General features: G+C 46.0%; 1 protein-coding gene across 1 annotated transcript in view; it reads right to left on the bottom strand.

The window, feature by feature from the left end:
• Positions 1–8,203: 8,203 nt before the first annotated feature.
• The window catches only part of Lrrc1 (leucine rich repeat containing 1), a 118,338-nt gene continuing 103,829 nt past the window's right edge, over positions 8,204–22,712 (bottom strand). Inside the window, exons 11-14 of the mRNA XM_032909372.1 lie at positions 20,227–20,342; positions 12,482–12,654; positions 11,406–11,542; positions 8,204–9,673 (exon numbers count right to left, since the gene is read on the bottom strand). Of these exons, the coding sequence (XP_032765263.1) occupies positions 9,515–9,673; positions 11,406–11,542; positions 12,482–12,654; positions 20,227–20,342 (585 nt within the window). The 3' untranslated portion in view covers positions 8,204–9,514. The remainder of the gene's footprint in view (positions 9,674–11,405; positions 11,543–12,481; positions 12,655–20,226; positions 20,343–22,712) is intronic.

Below are 22,712 nucleotides of genomic sequence, written 5' to 3' on the forward strand. Positions count from 1 at the left end.
CCACATAAAATAAAGCTTATTTTCAGTGGTACCTTAACTTAGGGAGTAAAGCCCTGAGTGAATATGTGTTATTGACATGGGCACGGCCATGTTAAGGACACCAATGTATCAAGGTCTGTTTGTCATAGGAGTGGCAAAGCCTTCCCCAGGTGAGGCTCAGAGGGATGCCAAAGCTTTCCTTGGGTCCAAGGGCAAACGTGTGTGCAGAAAATGTCCACCATAGCTGTCCCCCCTGAGATGTTAATGTCCTGAATACTGCTCCTTGCAAAGACTGCCTACAGAGATTAGCTGAACCTGACTCTTCATTCAGCTGTTTATAAAACACAAACAGAGAGAGCTGAACCTTGTTCAGCTGTATATAATACAAATAACCCTGCAACCTTGCTTATCTGTATGTAATGATTCCATCTCCTTGTTCAACAGTACGCAACAGCCCCACCTCTCTGTCCAACTGTGTATAATAAATACACTGAGAAATGCTGCGGCTTCTCCATCCAGGAGCCTAGACAATCCCATCTCAGCTTCTCTGTGTCCGCGCATCTATCCTTTCTACATCCCCTCACTACTCCAGCTGGGTCCGTCCCTAAAGCTGTTCAAGAACGTGGCACCTCAAGGTACTGCCTTGACCATTTTTAAGTCACTTCTTCAGAGATGATGCTACAGTTTCAACTATAGACCCTTTACATCCTGTGATGAAATTACCTGGCTACGACAGTAGCAGTAACAGGACCTGGGGGGTGGGGAGAGCATGCCTCGCCTCCTGCACAATCTGACAAGGGTTAGACCCAACAGTATGTCCAAGAGCACTACACAGAGAAAGCAGTGGGCCCAGGCTACACTGTTCAAAGGGACTAAGCCTCAGGTTCTCTGCAGTCAGCCTACCTGGCACACCAGCATCTGGCTGTGATAGGCAGGTAGCAAGCACATCCATGACCCTGTAGTAGCGAAATGTAGCAACTGAAACTAATTGACTAGAGAAACACCTGAAAGCTTAGTAAAGGCAATGTAGTAAATGTCTTGGATTTGAGAGGAATCTAATCTCTGTATATTTTTAAAAATGGACTTAAGCTTCTGAATAGACATCTCAGTGGTGGAGAGAACGTGTTGCCCTTGCAGAGGACCTGGATTCACACAACGGCTCCCTCAGATCCTAGAGGATATGGCACTATCTTCTGAACTCCCCAGGCAGTAGGCACTCATGTGTTACAAATACATACATGCAGGCAAAATACACAAAATAATAACTTTTTAATGGACAAATTGACACAAACTCAGGTTATCACAGAAGAAGAAGAGATAAATTTAATTAAGAAAAGTCAGGCAGTGGTGGTGAACACCTTTAATCCCAGCACTCAGGAAGCAGAAGCAGGTGGATCTCTGTGAGTTCAAGGCTAGCCTGGTCTATAGAGCAAGCTCCAGGAGAGCCAGGGCTACAGAGAAAAACCTTGCCTCACAGAAAGAAAGAAAGAAAGAAAGAAAGAAAGAAAGAAAGAAAGAAAGAAAGAAAGAAAGAAAGAAAGAAAGAAAGAAAGAAAGAAAGAAAGAAAGAAAGAGAGGGAAAGAGAGAGAAAGAGAAAGAGAGAGAGGGAGGGAGAGAGAAAGAGAGAGAGAGGGGGGAGGGAGAGAGAAAGAGAGAGAGAGAGAGGAACCTGGAAGAGTGAGGGTGGTTAGAGAGTTGGCTCAGCAGTTAAGAGCACTGACTGCTCTTCCAAAAGTCCTGAGTTCAATTCCCAGCAGCTACATGTGGCTCACAACCATTTGTAATGAGATCTGATATCCTCTTCTGGTGTGTCTGAAGACAGCTACAGTGTACTATACATAAAATAAACAATTCTTTTAAAAAAAAACAAATAAACAAACAAAACCCATAAAATGCCTTCATCAGATTGGCCAGTGAGAATGCCCATAGCCACTCTTAATGACTGGTGTGGGAACGCTCAGTTCGTCATGAGCAGGGCCGACTCTGAGCAGGTGGTCCTGGGTGGTATTAAAAAATCCAAGCTGCACACGCCATGAACCAGGAAGCAGCCTCTGCTTCAGTTCCTGCCTTCGAATTCCTGGACTCTAAGGTGCAAGGTCACGGTCTTCAGTGCATGATGAGAGCAAACCATCAACACAACCAGCCATGTTCTAAGGAAATCTTGTTTTCTCACTCAGTGATTTGTGGTTTAAGGATCCTTGGACTTTATTAAAAGTCTTTCCAAATGAAGTTGTTGAACAGCAGTGGACATCATTTAGGTATGACCCAGTCATGTCAAGCCCTAAACGTACATACGTACATCAGCTGGGATTTTCAGTACAGCTGACGAGTTGTTAGACAATGAAAATGGGCTCCAACATACATGTGTATATATCAAATATACACATATTGACTATATTGAAGGAAGACACACACGCGCACACACACACACACATACACACACACACACAGTGACAAAAGGGGATGACAAATTGGGAGAGCAAAGAAAACTTGTTCAAAGAGCCAGCTTGGCTTCATTCCTGAGGACACTGGTGTCTTGTTGCATGAAGGCTTGAACAGGGGAGCTATAGAATCCTGGGGGTGTTGCAGTTGAGTGTTTGCAAATCTGAGATGTCAAGGGGGCAGGGGGGGTTGCAGAACGTTCTTCAACAGTCCAGACATAAGGGCTGATTGCAAACTTGGGAGGGTTTGGGACTGAATGCCAGGCACCCGCTCACCAGTGAGTAAAACACACAGGGTTCCTGCTTACTGGCAGCCCAAACTCAGCAGGCGTCTGCGCTGTTGGGCAAGTCAGGAACCGTTGGCTTATTCTCACCACATGCAGCCTTCAGCACTTCCAGCCTTCCCTTTGGGCACTCGCCCACAGGTAAGCACAGTTCCTGCTTCTGTTAGTTCTTCCTCGACTGCCATGAGTGAGCGCATTAACAAGAGCCGAAGGGTCAGCAAGTGGGAAGGGAGATGGAAATGTTCTTATGCCTACGTAAGGGGCAAGTCTGCACAAATTCATTTTCAGCTAGTTCTCAAGAAAGGTGGTTTTTTTTGGGGGGGGGGTTAGGGGGTGTTAACAAACGAGCTAAAGAAAGTCCAGGGCAATCAAGAAGGCCTGTCAGGGTCACATCAAGTTTCCCTGTGTTGGAGCGGTGATCCTCTAGGTGTGGCCCCGGTTCTGCTTCACCAGCTGGGAGCCTGCCAGCGCGGCACCTCAGGAGCTCTACTCTCATCTGCTGAATCAGAGGCTGCGGATGGCTATTGGCTTCGGCGTGCTAGCAGGTGATTCTGATGCAGGCACAAGTTTGGGGACCACAGTATGTCACCACCTCCAAGAAGATGCTACAGTAGATACCTGGCTATCTGAGTGGGCGAGACAGGCTCCGGTCACATGGGACAGTAGCACAGGAGAAGGGGGCAAACTGAGCCCTCATCTTTCTTGCCACTGGCATCGCGCCAGTTCCTCTCAAACTGCCAGTAACTACTGTGGGTAGCTGAGGAGAGGAAAGAACCCGGTCAGGCTTCACCCTTGTGCCTAGGCTTGCTGTGAGACTGGAATAGGTGGTAGATACTTCGACTAGGGTGTAGCTAGCACGGGTGACAGACTGAGTTTCAAACTAGGTGTCAGGACACATCGCCTTTACCTGCTAACAGTCCTCTAAGGGAGGACAGGTAGCCATGTGGAGAAGTCGGCCCCTCACCTGATGACCTTTCTATAGGGCACCCCTTTCAGGTGTCCAAGAAGGAACCTTCAACAGGGGTTACCTTACTGTCAGGCCTCTGCATCTGCTGCCAGCCATCCGTGGGGGGAACGGGGAGCAAGGCCTCCCAGTGTCATGGCAAGGTTCCTGACCCTCAGATGCTCCAGAATGATTACATTCACAGGCTACCCTAACCCAGCAGACTCAGCCCACGGCCTGTTCTCGAAACTTCCCAAACTAATACCGAAACTCACCGCACCCATTATGCCTCTGGGCCAATGGGCAGGACAAAAAAAAAAAAAAAAAAAAAAAAAAAAAAAAAATCAGGAAGAACTTTCAATGCCTGGACAAGTAAGCCTGTTGTTTTGTTTTTTTCCACGCGGTGCTGAGTTAGGTTTAAACAAACACGCGCTCACACCTCCGGGTGGAGGAAGGGCAACAAGCGGCAGCCCCCACACCCATACCCTGTGGGTGAGCACCAGGCAGGATGCACACGGGACAGATGAGCCCACTTCCGGTGACTATTTTCTCAGGTGTTCAGGGTAGCCCACTCGGGCGGCTTGTTCCAAACTACTTATTAGAATCGGCGCCTTTGTGAGTTACTGTGCGGGGCCGTCTAAAGCGGTGTTTATATTCCCCGGGATCATGCAATGTCAGGTACAGGGTGTCACCCTACTCCACCCCAGTGCCGGCCTGGTTTCTTAGCTTGTGGAGACTGCATCATGCTTTCCCTTTCTACCATCGGGCAGTAGAGCCGGCTTCAAGAGAAAGTTAAAGCCGGGGTAGTCACGCAAACTTTCTGCCTTGTTTCTCTAATTAAGGAAGTCTCTACATAAGAGCGGTTACGGGTTCGTCACAGCTTTCATAGCAAGCCTTTTCGAAGGGAGATTTTTCAGTAAGAAGCCAGCAGTCACATTTCTTATCCTCAAACTGCATGAAGGTCCGGAGGAGACCTCCTAGTGCCTGCCTTCTCTCCAAGTAGTGATGATTAAAACAATTTCCAGCTGATTGGCCTGCTCGAGAGCTGTCTGCTGATATTTGCAACACATTAATTCTCTGAGAGAGTGGGTTCCTAAGCTGTCTCCAGTTAACATGGAAACACCAATTTGTTCGGGTCAGGAACTAACCAAGTGAGTTATCTCCCCAGCTCCTTACGATTTGTGCCTCAACCCTGTGGGGGTTATTTCTGTAGCACTTAAGCAGGATGCCGTGGTGTGTGGAGGGCGGGAAGAGGTGGGCAGCGAGAGCAAATGAAGGGCTGGCTCTGCATGAATCGAATGCGGTTCCATGCCAGTCTTTGTCAGTAAGTTAGGCCTGCCTCACCTGAGTACATCAAGACGGAAGTCTCATAACCACGATAGATACGGCTCTAAATGCAACTGCAGGCTCGAAGCTGTGGCTGGGAGAAGACTGGGAATAAAAATAAAACTGCAAATAGCAGATTCGAGTCAGCAGAGAAGCAGGATTAAATTCCAACTTTGATTTATGGCTTGACCTAGGGCTCATTTATGGAATCACTTGGATCTTAATTCATGGCTTTGCAAAGTGGAACTGTGATCTCCTTCACTGGCTCATTCTGGAAAAGTGACTGCTCGTGGCTTGGTGGGAGGGCACCTGGACGGGGCAGCCATGTGTCTCCTACCTAACTAGGAGCCAACCATCATTTGTTTCTAAGTTAAATGTTGATGCCTCAAAAGAGATGGGGGAGGGGAAAAGCCCTAATAGATTCTTGCCTGTCAGAGTGACTGCCTGCCTGCTCTTATGGTCCTTCTGGCCACTAGGCAAAAGTAAAAGTCCTTCCTGCAGTCTGCGGATTGTCACGCACACGCTCCCTATCAGGTTCTTCCGGTTAGTCTCCCTTTCCAGCCAGCAGTCTGTCCTTTCCAAAGAAACACCCAGCAGCACAGAAGGCCAGCTATACCCTCCCAGCTCAAACTACACTAACCTGTGCTTTGTTTCTGTTTTTTTTTCCCCCTTCATGATGTTCCTTTTCAAGCTACGCCCCCATTCCCCATCCACTCTGGTACAGAAGCTCCTTTGAGAAGTGAGACAGACCATAGTATGCGAAGAGGGAGGAACTGATAAATCCAGGGTTAAAGCTGAGATATGGGAGAAAAGTGAGCCCCACTGACCCAAACTGTAAAAGCTCAGGCCACGGCAAAATGGAAAAGTATTTTGTGGGAAAGGAGAGATTTTCCTTGATTGGGCATTTAATGGTTTCTTCGTTGAAACTAGTCTTATCTTGAGTCGTTCTTAAGTCCAGTAAAAATGAGGCAAGTTTGACAGAGGCCATTGAGAAATTCACCAGTAACTAGTTAAAATGCATGTATCACAATTAGTCATGGTGGTGCACCAGGGAGCAGAGGCGGGAGGATTGCCAGTTTGAAGCCAGCAAATCTTTGTTGGGCTAAAGAGCAGAAAGTTATCCTCATATAACTTGGGGGCCTATTATTTTAAAACAGGAAAAGAGCTTTCAGGCGAAGTTACCAGTAGTACGTGCTCCTGAGAACGCTGCCTGCCGGTCACACACTGCTAGAGGGTACAGACTGCAGAACTCCCAATGTCAGCACTTACGGTCATGGTAGCAGAGTCTATAGTAACAGCAACCATCAATTTCCTGAGAGCTTGTGTTCCACATACTCCATTTAGTCTCCTAAGCTATTAGAGGCCAAATCGCTTAATCGAGCCCACGTGGTATGGCTGGGATTCAAAGCCATGATTCCATTGGCTTCTTGATATGAAAAAAAAAATTAACTCCAAAATGCTATTTTAAAGAGTACCCTTAGGTACTTTCTTTCTCTTCCTTCCTTTTCTTTTAAGCACGCATGTGATCTTTTTCCTGGGTGTGTTTTAAAACATAATTTCAGTCCCTTTAAAAGAAGTCTATGGATACTTGGTGAAGGTGACAGGCAGCATATCAAGACCCATCAAACAGTTTTGCTTTTGAGTGTCCTGGATTCTCCACAATCAGAAGATGAGGGCTATCTTAAAACAGTTTTAATTGGTGAAGTAAGATTTCAGCTCTCCAGGATGTCACCTGTATTTACCAGCAGCTCTACTTCCCGAGTCTGTCGCCACACACCTGCCAGGGCGCCGGTGACTCAAGGAGAGGCATTTCCACTGGGATAGCACTGGCTTTTCAGGGTCACTTCCTGACACAGAAATATTTTTTTCCTGGCCCTCATGTGTCCATTAATAACGTCTTCATTGGCATGGCAAGCTCGCTGTGCAAAAAGGCTGGTGTTTCTGCCCTCACAGGTAACCGGTTAGCAAGCTCTTAGAGTTGGCTAGTTACCAACATTCCTCTAAAATATCCAGAGGGAAACCAACGAGTAGGTAACCGTTTTTTGCAGTTTTTTTCTGGGGCGTGCTTCCACCTCCATTATCTCTTTGATTTCATCTCCTCTAAGGTTGGGTGTGGCCTTGGCTGATTTGCCACTTTATCCAATGAGGTATAACTCCCTTGCTAAAAATAAATAAAAATAAAAAGGAGGAAAGAAAGGGTTGTGGGAGGAAAGGGGGTAAAATTTTCTACAGACATCTTTTTCTTCCTGTACCTGTTATTGCCACCAGGCACAGAAGTAGGTGGAAGACTGAACTCCACCCTTCCTAAAGGAAGCGAGAAGCCCCCAGCCAAAGGTCAGAAGCTTCGGCTACTCAAAAGGAAGCTTTCACTTCCTTCCCCTTCTTAGAAAGGCTGGCTATCCTCAGGCTGGGGCTGTTGAGGTGCTGTTGACTCCACTGTGGAGGCTAAGTTTGGACCTGCCACCCTGAGGTTTAAGAGCGCCACAGAGTCAGCCGACATAAGCCATCGAGAGGAAGAAGCAAGGCCTCTCAAACCCCAAACTCAGATCAGAACAAAGAACACATGTGGCCAAGGCATAAAGAAAACAGAAAACATTTCCTAGAGTAGCCAGCTCCCCTCCTCCACTCTCCATGGGTCTCTATCTCTGCTTCTATCTGTTCACCAAAGCCAAGCAAGATAAGACTGAGTGGCAAATGGTGACCTTTATAGGAAAACCACCACTAAATACACTGAGAAGTTCAGTTAGTTTTTCAGAGTCAAAATAGCTCTCTTAAATAAATTCTCGGTTTATCTGCATAGAATCAGTCCTTGAATTGCCAAGACCTATTTTCTAGGTTTTAAAATCAGGATATGTCAAACCCTTGAAATGGTGGAAAGAAAATTAGTCCCCACTGGATAGGAGGCAAAGTTGAAAACCGCTGAATGCCATGTACTTTGCCCTCCAATGTTTTGACCATGTGTATGCACAGGCATATACTGACTACATGCACTGAATGTACAGAGAAGGTATTGCATTTGCTAGGTTTCCAAGGACTGCAACTGTCCCGATGCCTCAACTCACAATGATGACTCCACACTGAAGGCAGTTCTGGGCTCTACGCTGTGTGGAACCATGACTTGAACCCAGACTCTCATCAGGAGTTACTCAAACTAACTGGCTAAAGCCTAGAAGTCCGCTGTGTAAGAACTCAGTTTTTGGCTAGCATTTTGAACACACAAAGTAACAACTTTTAAAAAGCTATGGCCAATGTCCATGATGAGTTTATTTCACAGGGAAGCCCACCTCCCACTCCCCCATGATGTCCCCAGACACCACGGTGACTGGCACTCTGCATTTTCTCTTTTGTCACAGCATATGTAAAAAGAAAACATCAAAAACACATGAAAAACATACCCCTTAAATTAGCAGATTTGAAAGTAAATCTTGAAGCAGTGTCTTGTTATGCTTTGACTAAAACTGTTTACAGATCAAAGTGCACTTGTATAGAGATAGCAACATTTCTATTATGGTATGGGTTATTTTTGCTTTATTGTGGTCTTTTATCTGGATATAAAACTTTTAAAGCTTTCTTCAGCAACAGTCATTCTCCTGTGATCCAGAAGTTATGCATCCACGCATCTCTGAACCAGTTTTGTCTTTCTGTGCTTTTCTGCTGTGTGCTCGTACACAGGCGGCAATGCCTTGGGAGCAGGTCCAGTCCGACGCTGCACTCAGCCGGGCTGAGTCAGGACGAGGGGGGGGTACGAGATGAGGCATCAGGAGTCTGACCCTTTGGTTCATCTTCTTGAAGAAATCACTCGATGAAGCTTACAAATCACTGATAAATTCATCTTTTTGGTTAACAATCAAACCAGCACATTACTGATTAAAATGCCAAACACCGCTTTAAAATGACCACACCCGTGCTCCCATCTTGCTGCTCCACGATGCCACTGTTTACAACCGGTGTGACAGGACAGGTTACAATAAGGCACAGAGTGGATGGTACAGGTAAAAACGAATACTTTGGGCCTAATTTGTTGTTCTGCACAAATACGAAAATATGTACCGTCTTCAAGATAAAATAACAAAGAAATACATAATTTTTTGTTATGAAATACCTATACAAAATTTTAAAATTTACACCATCTGAGCTGCCAAGAAAGGTTAAAAAAGTATCTTTCCCCCCCATACATAAAGCTTCCTCTCATCGGTAGGTCCATAGGAACGTGGGTTTAGAATGTCCAGCACTCAGTGAAGGGAAGAGGGCCAGAATCCCCCTTCCTGCTCTCTCTAACCCCAACACAAGACAAAAACGAAGGTCAGATGTTGACAGTAGTGTATTCTACTTAGTATGCACAGCTAACATTGAACATAATCAGGATGGGAGGCTACTGGTACGCTGATGGACTGAGGGATGCATAAGGCACTTGGTGCAAGCGAGAGCAGCATCCTGACGAGTGATGGTGGGCACAAGGACGGCAGGCAGGAGGCTCCTCAGGTGCACGGGGCATCTCTACAGCAGGGAAGACACAGCAGGTAAGACTCGGAGGTGACTGTTACACCGACGTCGTCACGCGCTCGGTGGCGTGGTTGACCTCATTTTTGTTTGAATCCAGTCCTTTGGCAGCATTCATGTCATTCCGTAAATTCTCCACCGTCTTTTTCATGTTCTTTAATTCCCCTGGGTGTGGAGTGGCTCGCCTCTGAAGTGTTCTCTGCAAACAAACAGAGGCCCGAGTGTTTGGTTTTATCCATTACTGTTTCAAAGCATGCAGCTTTGAGGCATTAGCATTCCAACACAAATCTTACAACTTCAGAAATCCGAGTTCCAGGGGAAACAGCTTTCTTCACAGCTGTGCGTGTTCATGAGCTGCTCACCCAGAGTTCACGGGACATTAAAGTCACTTCATAGTCATGACTGAACATATGACTTTTAGAATAAAGGAATACATTTTAAAATATTAGTATAAAGTGGTAGTAAGTTTCTACGTGTTCATGGAAAATAACAAAATTTATATATAGCTATGGAATAGAGAAGAAAAATAAAAAATATACCCTAAAATAAATTTGCCCTAATGCTCTTTCATTACGCTAAGTTAGCTCTGGTTTCCCTTACCCCTGCAGGCTCAGGGGCTGAGAAAGAGAAAGCCAGTGAGGAGGACTTCATCTGGGATTGACTGCTGTGTGCCATTTACTGTTCTAATGAAGTGTGTGTTCTAATGAGGACCACAGTGCTAAGAGGTGAGCGGTAGGCTCTGCAGTTTGTACATTCCCTGTTAGCTAACATACGCCATGCTCATTTGGTCATAAGCAGGATTTACATCTCCCCAAAGGCTTCTCCTGGAACACATCAGCTTAACAGGGAGCACTGCTGAGGCAGTAAAAGCGCCACTGAAATAACCACACTCTGAACTGTCTGTGGTGAGCATTAAAGAAATGCTGACTTTGATGCTGTCATCCCTAGCTCCCCTCTTGCTCTCTTCTAAGACATATGCCTACCAGACAGCTGGTAGCAGCTGGAGTAATAAAGACAGCAATAATCATGTTAAAGTGGTCTTAGTCTGGGGGGCCGCAAACCCCAGCCCCTAAGCACTGTTATGAAAACCTCAATTGGTACAGAGAGTTCAGAAATCCAGTGTACGGGCTGGAGAAATAGCCCTGTCCAGTGGTAAAGAGCACATAACTACTCTTCAGAAGACCTGAGGCTTAGTACCCAGCACCCATGATGGCTAGATCACAACTGCCTTAGCTGCAGCCAGGACCAGGGCATCTGGCAGCCTCTTCAGGCAACACTCATACTTAAACACACATGTATACACATGATTGAAAATAAAAACCTTAAAAAAAAAAAACAGAAACTATACAAACCAGTATCAAGCTGAGACAAGGAATGCCTGAGAGACGTTTTCAAATAGGGACCAGAGAGTGTGGGCTTCAAACACAGTCCTGATTTCTAAATGGACGCTTGCTTGCCAAGATAGTTCAACCAACATGGCAAAACTCTACCCAAAGACCACGGCAGCCTGGTGTGCCAAGAAGAGATATGTCTTGTGCTGAGTCGCAATGGCCTCAGGATGGAGAGAACACAGCCCAGCCATGAGCGGTGTGGGAGAGGAAAGACAGGCCACACAGGCCAGAACCCAGAGGGAAGCACTGCCAATTGTAAAGGAAAGCGTGGGACATGAGGGGAAATTCTCACAAGGAAGTAAAAACAGCAAAAACTATTTAGGCAACAGCATTAGCAGCTCAAGCTGCCCAATCCAAATGTTAGGACTCAGTGCCTTGAGAGTTACTCTGGTTTTTAGTTTGTTTGTTTGTTTGTTTGTTTGATTGATTTTAATCACAGATGTTAAAAGGCAAAACAGAAAAAAATACTATGCGAAACCAAAGCAAATAAATCCTCGTTGGGCTGCACTGTCGGTCTGGGATAAGTGTCCACCCCCATACCGTTTGGTTTTCATCTTCATCCTTCTCATCTTCCAAAAAGCGGATAGCGCTAACTCTGTGGACTGAGTGGTCATCCCAGGCTTCCTCAGCGATGTCATTTACCAGGCTCTCCATGGCACCACAGCGCGGCAGGCTCTCTGCAGTAACAAAGACAACATCAGCAGGGAACGCTGGCCATGGGAAGGGCTACACTGTAATTTAGTGGCTGGCTGGTCAGAATCCATATGGAGACGCACAGTGCCAGGAATAAGGAGGGCAGACCACTACTTCAACCTCCAGCCTTTGCTCTCCACTAAAATGTAAGACAAGGCTTGGGAGGAATCCCTCCCTTACGATGGAACTATGTTTGAGATCCTCTGGGACACTGAAGTGTTTCACTACAGAAGGCTAAAATACATTAAAGGGTGTTTTTTGTTTGTGTGTGTGTTTCTTTCTTTTTGGTTTTTTTGTTTGTTTTGCTTTTTTGTGGAGTCTTTTCACTGTGTGTGTGTGTGTGTGTGTCCTTCCCCTCTCCCCCTATGATGGTGTGGTTGCAGTCGAGGGGGGATGGTACTTTCCTTTGTGACATTCTATTACAGTTTGCTGAGACTATCAGGGTCATTTTGGAATGTTCCAGCTAAGAGGGCTCCAATATTCCTACCAAGCCTGTATCTCTCAGCAAGGGATTCATACCATCATGTTTCTGTGATTTTTTTTTTTTAAATCACGAAATCTACAAAACAAAGATACAATGACTCAAAGTAACTCACTGGCTTAAAGATACTGGGCCAAAGGTGTTAACTGGGAATCCTCCTGTATCCGTTTGGATTTTAACAAGCCACCCCTTTGATGAGCACTACGCTTTTACCCTTATGTGTGTAATTCCAAACCAAAGGGTTGCTTCCAGAATTTCAGACATAATAAGCAGACACGAGTGATCCTTTCCTAAAAGACCTAGGGGACCCTTCCAAAGTCGCCACACAACTGCTTCACCTTGCTCTAGTTGGGCAAATGGAACAAAATGCAAGCACACTTGGGAGGAATAGGCCCTGTGGGCCATCATTAGTCCCAGCTCGATGTCCCCAAGATAAAGTCACCTTGGCAGATGGGCTCAGAAGGCATCTGAGGAAGTAAGACACACGTTAAAATCTTCTCCCCGGTGGTGTGGTCTACGTCTGTCTGGAACGTGAGGAGAGGCTGGGACTGGTTGTCAGATAACCACAGGGCCTTTAACTTCAGGGTGGTCAGCGATAAGGGCAGATGGTGTAACCTGACGTAGAACAAGAGAGATCACAACCAGAAAAGCCGGGAACTGACTCCTCTCAACACAAATGGAAGGAAATAGGAGCCTCAGACACGGTTCTTACCACTGCCCAGGGCTGCAGCCCCACTGGTTGGCTGCTGGGAGTCCCCAGGAATGGCAGGAAGGAGACAGTGAAAGAGGCAAGGAATCAAGCTGCAGCAGAGACACAAACACAGAGCCCTCCTGAAACCGCCATCTCTGGGGACATCATTTCAGGGCTCCATTTAAACTTTGGCCTTCGCTCCTAGTTTTCAGAATCACTCAAGTGATAATTAGCATTCCCATCAAATTATTTTACTTCAGATGACAGAATCCATACGAAAACACTTTAAAATTTGAAATGCGACACTGGAATATTAGGTGTATATTTGTGCTTGCACCAAGATTTGGGAGACTGCAACCATCAAAAGTGTATCTCACAAAAGTAACCTGAGAGAGTAAACTGACGCACACCCTTTCCTTTATAACCTGCTTTGGTCATGGTTGTCTATCACAGCAATAAAATATCATCCTGACTGAGGCAACCCAATCACAAAAAACACATGGTATGCATTCACTGATAAGTGGATATTAGCCCAAAAGCTTGGATTACCAAGATACAGTCCACAAACCACATGAAGCTCAAGAAGGATGACCAAAGTGTGGATGTTTCAGTCCTTCTTAGAAAGGGGAACAAAAATATTCATAGGAAAAAATACAGAGACAAAGCTTGGAGCAGAGACTGAAGAAAAGGCCATCCGGAGACTGCCCCACCTGGAGATCCATCTCATATACAAACACCAAACCCAGACATTATTGCTGATGCCAAGAAGTGCATGCTGACAGGAGCCTGATAGAGCTGTCTCCTGAGAGGCTCTGCCAGAGCACGACAAATACAGAGGCGAACGCTCACAGACAACCATTGAACTGAGAACGGGGTCCCTAATGGAGGAGTTAGAGAAAGGACTGAAGGAGCTGAAGGGCCTTGTAACCCCATAAGAACAACAATACTAACCAATCAGAGCTCCCAGCGACTAAACCACCATCCAAAGAGTACACATGGACAGACCCATGGCTCCAGCTGCATATGTAGCAGAGGATGGCCTTGTTGGGCACCAATCGGAGGAGAAGCCCTTGGTCCTGCCAAGGCTCGATGCCCCAGTGTAAGGGAATGTCAGGGTGGGGAGGCAGGAAGGGGTAGGTGAGTAGGGGAACACCCTCACAGAAGGAGGAGGAGGAGGAGGATTGGTGGGGGTTTATGGACGGGAAACCTGGAAAGGGAATAATATTTGACACGTAAATAAAAAATATCAAATAAAAAAATATACCTAATATGGACATTTGTACCAGGGTTATGGTTTAGTCCTGTGACAGACACATGACCATGCCATTTTGGGCAAGACTGTGAAAGTGTATGGAACTTTGGGCAGGGGATGATGACATAAGTACTTATGATTCAGTGCAATATTGGAAGATACTGCAGGGCAGACAACTGAGACCTGGCTTGAAAAGTTTCAGAGGGAAGCAAAGACTTTACTGGGACCATAGGTAAGGTATGACTACTTAAGAGTCTGTCAGGTAGGCTGAAGGCTCAGGAATGATTAACAAAAAAGACTAGTACTATTGGAACGAAACCTTTGTTTTAGGGGAACAATGATGCTGGTTGGGTGGAGCTGAGAAACGAGCTGTTATTCTACTTAGGGTTTCTATTGCTGTGATGAAACACCAGGACCAAGAGCAATTTGGAGAGGAAGGCCTGCTTACTGTGCTTCCACATCACAGCTCATCACCCAGGGAAGTCAGGGTAGGGCCTCACGGCAGGAAGCTTGAGGCGGGAACTGATGCAGAGGCTCACCGGCTTCCCCAGCCTGCCTGCTTCTCCCCCCACCCCCACACCTCTTGTCTCTCCTTCAAAGGTTCATTTATTTATTTTATATATACACAAGTACTCTGTTTCCAAGTATACCAGAAGAGGGAATCAGATCCCATTACAGACGGCTGTGAGCCACCATGGGAATTGAACTCAGGGCCTCTAGAAGAGCAGCTAGTGCTCTTAACCACGTAGCCACCTCTCCAGCGCCCCCTCCCCAGGCCTGCTTTCTCATACACCCATAAACACCAGCCCAGGAGTGGCTGGGCCCTCCCACATCAACCATTAAAAAAATGTCCTACAGGGCTTCTCAGAAATCAATCTGATGGAGGCATTGTCTCAGTTGTGGTTGCCTCTTCCCAAATGACCCTGGCTTCTGTCAAGTTGACATAAACCCAGCCAGCAGGCACTGATTAAGAGACTAGCAGCACTGGGATAAGGACTTCCGGGAATATTTCCCCGGGGTCATGTAACACACAAAATCAACTTGTATGCTGCACCAGCCCAAGAACCAGGACTTGTAGTTTTTAGAAAATAACAAAGCCTCATGGGAAATTACGGTGGCCTATGGCTTTTGTCTTTATAAGCAACCTGCAGTGTGTGTGTAAGTTTCAGAGGGTGGTCCTGACCAAAGTCCATCTTGGTTAGCATTTAATAAAGCTTACTCCAAACATGGCTCAAAATGGTAGAATTGGATTTTTCCCCACAGAATCTCAGGATTAACACTCAGTGCATAAAAGTCACCAACCAGAGTGGGACAAGGCTGCGTGTGATGCTGGCCGCTAACCTTGACAGTGACTAAGAGTCTCAAAGGTGATACTAAGTGTTGAAGGCAGAGCTTCAATCACGGTACAGACCCTAGGGCTGAAGGGGTCATGGGAAAGGCAGAATCAGAATCCCTAGAGAGGCCAGGAGGCCACTGTTGAAGGTGCATCCTCAACACACTGGAGACGCCAGGGCCAAGCCACAACGGACAGCAGTAGCTGTGGAGTGAAGTTGGTCTGAACGTAGGAGACAAGCTGTGTTTGCTACCAATGACGGACAGAGCTGAAGAAATGAAGCTCCCTTTGGAGCCAAGAAGACCACAAGTCCCAGACATCAGACATGGAGCTGGCTATACTTCTGAACTTGGGTTTTACTTTGATTTGATGTGACTGTGCCCTAGTTTTCTCCTCTTGGAGCAAAAAGGTATGTGGTTATTTTATTTTATTTTTTAGGAGTCCACAGTTGAGAGGTTTGAAATATTCTAAAGAAAATACTTTAACAGAGTTTGAATTTTTAAAGTGGTTTTAATGTTGCTTATGTTTTATGTTATTAATATGAATTAGGGGTATGAACAAGAAAGGAAAGGTTACAGTTGAAAAGTGATATGTTTGTGTATCAAGCAGATAAGGGAGTCAATTGTCGTGGTTGGTTTTTTGTTTATATTTTGTTTGTCTGTTTGTTTTTTTCAGTTCACTTGACATAAGCTAGAGTTACCTGAGAAAAGAAACCACAATTGAGAAACTACTTCCACCCAAATTGTATATAGGCAAGTCTGTAGGGCATTTTCTTGATGAATGATTGATGCGGATGGGCCCAATTCATTATGGGTGGTGCCACCCCCGGCACGTGGCCTTAGGATGTATAAGAAAGCAAACTGAACAAGCCAGAGGGAGCAAGCCAATAAGCAGCACTCCTCCATGGCTTCTGCTTCACTGCCTGCCTCCAGGTCCCCCTGCCTTGGCTTGCCCCAGTTACAGCTTTCTTCCCCACACTGCTTTCGGCTGTGGCCTCCACCAGTTCAGGAGAAGCCTAACTAAGATAATACTTCACGAACGGTCCCACTCATAACTCTGTAGTGAAGAGCTCATACCAATACGAGGACCTCTGGAGGATCTGAGGGGAGACAGCTTGTCTCAGCCCCCTCCTTACGACACTTAGAAGTGTTTGCTCTTACGGTGAGCCGCACGCGAAACCTCTCATGCTACCCCAAAACCATTTCTCTTTGTAACAAATCTGTTGTATACACATTCAAATTCAAAGAAAGCAAAGACAGTTTTTTGGAGAGGGCAGGCACTGTGACAGAGGTACGTGCGCACACGCACACACACTCGCACACGCACAAACACACATGTGAATACAGGACCAAGGACACAGCTCAGTGGTCGGGGTTTGACTCCAGCAGCACAAACATAGGTAGACACATGGACACACAGCTCAAGCATCACAGATGAAAACACCTTTCTATTACAGACATGAAATGGTCTGAATACTTACCGTTTCTTTTAAAATAGGAGTTAAGCAAATAATATCCTCTAAACTGTTAAAAAAAAAAAAAGAAAAAGAAAAAGAAAAAAGAAAAGAAACCCAAGTGTTGCCCAAAAACATCAGTCAGAAAATCTGCTGTTCTTATTCACAACTGCACAAGGGAGGGAAAAAAAAAATCAAGACTTGAAAATTGGCACAAAACAGACAATCTGCTCCCCCCAGTACCTCAGAGCAATCACCGGCTTCCCAGTGAGCACCGCCAAAGGCAATCGGAAGGCTAAAAATATCACCAACAAATAACAGCTTCCACGGATGACAAGTGGGTGATAAAAGCCGAAATAAATTACTAGACTCTCCAACAGTGGACCTTATAATCGTATTCCAGCTCACATTAACGAGTTATCTGAAACACTGGCTTCCCTGCAAACAGCCCAAGTGCCAGCCAGCTCCAACACAGATGCTGCTGACTAAGTCCACACCACAGACCCGCCATTCTCAACGGCTCAGTACAGAAATGTTCCCCACAGTGCTCCTGTCCCTTCTCCGTCTGCACACTCTCTGCTGGCCCGGCCAAGCCCCTACTCTGGCCTGGCTGTGGCCTGCTCCTTGTAGACACACACACTCCTCTGCTTCCCTCAGGAAGATGGCCTCACTAGATGTCAGAAAATGTTATAAATACCCAGCTTTCCAGGGGAGCCACTTCTCTGTGCCACTGAGTAAGTGGAACCAGCACAGGAAGCCATGGTCTCCCTTCCACACAACGCTGTGTTCTATTCAGCACCACACGCCCCAGAAATAAAAGGCTGGTGTTTACTGGTTTACGCCGATGGGCAAGGACGAGAGCAAACAAACTGTGACCAACGCCAGCCTCAAGTGACCTTCCATGCCTCAGGAATATTACAGCAACCAACCGCTTTGCCAAAGGTATTCAAGAGCCCAGTGTGAGTGCTGGCCAACAGTGTTACCCAACGTCAGCCAATGGGTGAGCGCTGCTCCACTTTAACGTCTCATCTGTTTGCTACTTCCAAGTGGATTTCCTAGTTTCAAGCGGTTTTTACTAGATAAAAAAGTCTGAAGTGTATAAAAGGTTAGAACAGAAGCGACGAGAAAAAAAGTAGCGAAATATGTCAAATGAAAGCCCCATACCCTGCAGGTCTCTGCCACTGCCTACTGACAGGAGGACTGCCGGCCATCGTCTGGGCTAGTGCACCAATACGGTTTTGTTTTAGAAGACAAGAAACAAAACAGTGCAACACCATTCAGCACTGGCTTTTCAGTCAGAATCATGAGTCTTCATTTGAATGCAAAAAAATAAAACCCCAACAACTCATTTTTGATGACTTAATAGTCCAGTTGAAAGATGTTTAAACTGTTTTATTAGGACATTTGTGTATGCACACACACACACACACACACACACACACACACACACACGCACACACACATACAGGCACTGTTTCTAGTACTTGGTATTATTTACATTGAAGCAAGAGCCCCACATATCTACCCTACTGTGTGTTCCTGGTGAGTAGTTCTAGGCAGAGAGGTTAGTAAGCGTTAAGAAATTCTATCCCGTGTCCAAGAGTAGCTGAAGATAAAGGACACTTCCTGTCCCTGCCACAGGGCAGGGGGAGGGGGTGCGGGGGGAGTGGTTCCTACATGGTATTCTACCCCTGTGTCACACATCCTATCAGGTCCGTTACAGCAAGCTCCTACAGGAGCAGGCAGTCCCAGCGGCTAGCACTGCCTGTATATGCTGAGAGCAGAGGCTACGACTTCAGTCATTCCCCCCATGATAGTTCTGCAAGTCTCAACACTGACATGGTAGTCTGACTATTATTATTGGTTTTGCTACCGAAATTTTACAACAAGTAGTGATTAAACACTTTTAAAGGTTGAGAATCTAGCTACGAATTTATATATGGGTGGACAAAATGGCACATTTGACTGACTCAGATGATGACTGTGTACCTCAACTCTTAAATGTGTGTCTCCACGCAACCCAAGCATGACACAAGATTAAGTCCCATTTCTTCTGAGAACTGGATAATGAATGCCCTACTCATAGGAAACAGTTTTAAAAGTCAGAGTCATCTTTCTGCTCAAGAATTGAGAGAGCAAATTCATGGTCAAGGACCAGGGAAGTGTTCAGAGTTCCTGAGTTTCCTGGGCTGCAAAGAGGAGGAAGCAGCTGGATAGAACAGTGACCCTCCTCACGATGCAAAGGCTGCAGTGAGCAGACAGCAGAAACCGAGGTTCAGTACAAATCACCCTGAGTTTCCAGTCAACCGAGACTTCTCCAGAGCAGTGACCTTTAAAGCCACGGCTCACCTCCATTACAGCTCATTTAACCCAGTTGTCTGCGGGTCCATTGCAAGGGACAAAGAGTGGAGGCTTGTGCCTGACCTAAGTGACCAGCTAATCAGACGTGGGAGCGAGTCCTCCAGCACTTTTCACATTGTGGGCCTCTGCCAAGTAAAGTCAGCTTTCTCCAGATTAATGCATTACTGTTGATCTAGCCCTATCACTTTCAAAGGCAGTTTTTTAAATCTCTGTTAGCAATGAAGACTATAACACACGTTTCAATACCAAGCTGCTCATTCTGCAAACCACTTGGTTGAGTCAAGCATTTACCAGCCGCCCACTGTGCTAGATGCTGTGACGGGACAGGTGACACAATGGCGCAGAGTCAGAAGGGTGACGCACATACACGCCAACCGATGATCACCACAGGAAAGCTCTTCACAGAGATCCGAAGGGGAAACAGGAGAGAGAGTGAAGAGCAGGCTGAAGAACAAGGCAGGGTTGGGAGAGGGAGTCCCTGAAGAAAGGCCAGCCTGCTCAGGCCCAGAGTGGGGACGCTGTGTCATGGTGACGCCACCTGGTTCTAACTGCCGTCTGGATTCTGAATCACGTGGACATTATAGAGCCTCTCCCCATACCCATGTCCCTGTCCCTACATGCACAACTTTATTTACAAATTCAGGAAGTTGACTAGGACAGAATATCAAGACTCGTGTTTAGAATTCAGCCAGGTTGGGTGGTATGTGACTCTTCATGGCCTCTTGGGAGGCTGGGGTGAGGAGGATGGCCCAAGAACATACTGAAACTCTGTCGCGCCTCATATATATGAACCCTGATGTAAGCTTTTCTTACAGATAAAGACTCTCTAAGGCCCACTGTGACTTAAACACCTATAAAACTACGGCAAGGTCTCTGGCCTGCTTTCTGGGTCTTTTAGATGCACCACCATTCAGGAAGGGCTCTGCTCTGAAATAGTCCAGGTCCACTGGCTGTACTAGTTTGGTCCCCGTGCAGAATTCTCTAACCCTGTGATGGTTCAGTAAAGCAGTATAGCCCTCAGAAAGATAGGGCCAAGGCGCAGCTACAGAGAGGCACGCAAAGACTGGGACTGGATGTGGATCTGTCTCCTTCCTTACCTGTTCCCTGCCACATCGAGGACGTGAAGTTCCATGGCCTGTGACACTTCTGAAGGTATTCGGGTCAGTCTGTTGTCCCGTATGCAGAACACGGTGAGGCTGCAGCATCCACCAATCTACAGTGGGAGAGAAAAGCATATTTTCTTTTCTCCATTTTAAGCAGGGGTGTATGTCGGGGTGAGAAAGCAGGCCAGAGGCATGAAGAAGATGCATATGACTTTGAGTTAAACAATTCTACTTCAAAATATTAGGCTAGAGGTTTAACACTAAGCAATGATACACAGCTCATAGCCTGCCCTGTAACTCCAATATTTTCACTATTTCAGAGTTAAGCAAGGGAGGAAGGGAATTGATATGCAGGAATTGTCACTAAATACATTTTGATAGCTTTTGGTCCCTCATAAATTAACTTGGTAAAATCACTTTCCCTTGAGGAATGCAAAACCAGTAACATCTTAGCAAGAAGTGACACTGGTAAATGTATACATTTCTCTCAGTCATGGTCAGCTCTTAACAACTGCACTGAACCAACAGCTACATCCACATCTGAGTCTACTCAAAGGTAGTCGAACTTTCAGTGTGTGGTCTTCAAGACACGCTAGCTCACGCCTTTTCTGAGCAAAGAGGCCATGAATTTTTGAGTCAGAAAAGCCGAACCAAAGGGAAGGAAAAACAACTTGATCGCACACATAACCTTCTCCCAGACTCCATAAAGCACTGCATTCTTCTAGCCTTTGCCTTCCTGAGGAGAGAAAGCTCATGAAGGGACCTATTGATTTCTTTCTGACACATGGAAAAATACTACCTTAGGGCCTCTCACTAGAGGAAGATTCCTGAATCCTCAACTGTCTGAATGAAAAAAAAAAAAAAATATATATATATATATATATATATGAAGAGAATGCACCTTTAAAACACTGCTACAGTTGATTTCATGCATAATCCTTTTACTTCTAAGAATATCAGGACTGCAAATTAATATATTTAACTGCAGAGTTCAAACACAACAGATGTAAACACATTAACATTATGAAACACAGATTTACAACTGTCTCTTGTCACAGAGCGAGCACCTCAATGCACATAAGGCGGGACTAAACCTTTCAGGTCTCAGATCGAAGCCTGTCATGCCGGTAAAACCAGTTTATTCACTGTATATTTAGACGATCACTTCTCACAGACATGTCTTCCTGTTATAAAACAATCTTACCGATAATCCGAATTGGCTGGTTGTCCTTCAGCCCCTCCAGTTTTCCAGAACCTTCTGGGCATTATAATAAACTACCCTCTACATTTCTTTCATAATTACGGACCATCACTCCAACAGGACAAAATGTCTCTGGAAAGTCTTAAGGTGTTTGACCAGATTACTGTTTATTTGTACAGTTAGACTACTTGACAAGAGTAGTGCCTTTCTTACCTACCCACCATCCATTGCTTCTGCCTACTCAAGGACACTCACACAGCTTATCTCCTGGTGAGGAAAGGTGATAGGTGGGAGTTACCCACTTCTCATAGATGTAGAGACAGTAAAACTCTTCTGTGTTCTAGCACGATTAACAAGAGTAGTTCTTGAGTTTTCAAAACCAAGAGCCCAATGCAGTGCCATGACAGAGGTGTACTGCTGTCTCCCATCTGGCTTGGCACTGCATGAAAGAGAGGAAGGAAATTGCTGGCCCTACCTAGAAGTCCAGGAACATCATGGGAAGCGATCAAAGCCCCATCCTTCTGAGGTCTGACATCACTGTCTCTGAAAAGCTTAGGTGGTCCTGACAAAGATCTCCTCGTGGGAAGTTCTCACAGAACACCATTCCCAACCCACCCAGGGGCCAGCATCCCTACCAGACCTGAGTGCAGTGTGGGCTAAGGGTTTGTATAAAAGTCCGTCTTTCAAGGCTGTGCTCAGCAGCCACACCTCTGGCTAACTTTGAAAAGAGAAGCTTTATCCATACCCAAAGGAGGCAAAACAGGCAATATCAGTTGCTTGCCTATGGGCATCTCGCCTTGGCAGTGTCTCATCTCAGCCCCCCATATGTGTTTGGGGACCCCAGGCTATACCATGTCAATGTTTTCCAATTGTATCTTACGCATATATTGCATGGTAAAAATTGCTTAAAGAAGACCAGAGGGCACGACAAATGAGAATAAGCTAATACCCCTAAGTACTAGATGAGAACAGCATAAATGTGCTCTGGAGTGTATATGCTATCTGCTGGGTTTATAACCTCATCTCCTCTCACTTTCTCTCTCCTCAGGCAGTGGCAGGCAGCTACGTGCAGGAGCCTCCTATGTTCTGGGCTGTCAAAGCCGGCAGCCTCCTGACAGCCAGTGTTTATGTTGTCTGGAGGACAGTGTCAGCACCACACAGCACATGCTGCAAAGTTTGAAAGAGGAGGCCCTGGCCACTCTTGAAACCATACTGTCAGATATGCCTTCCTGTCAAAAGCCTGCTTACACATCATCAGCAAGGAAGGGCATGCGATTTT

The sequence above is a fragment of the Rattus rattus genome, chromosome 8, assembly GCF_011064425.1.
Source record: "Rattus rattus isolate New Zealand chromosome 8, Rrattus_CSIRO_v1, whole genome shotgun sequence".
Classification (NCBI taxonomy): Eukaryota; Metazoa; Chordata; class Mammalia; order Rodentia; family Muridae; genus Rattus; species Rattus rattus.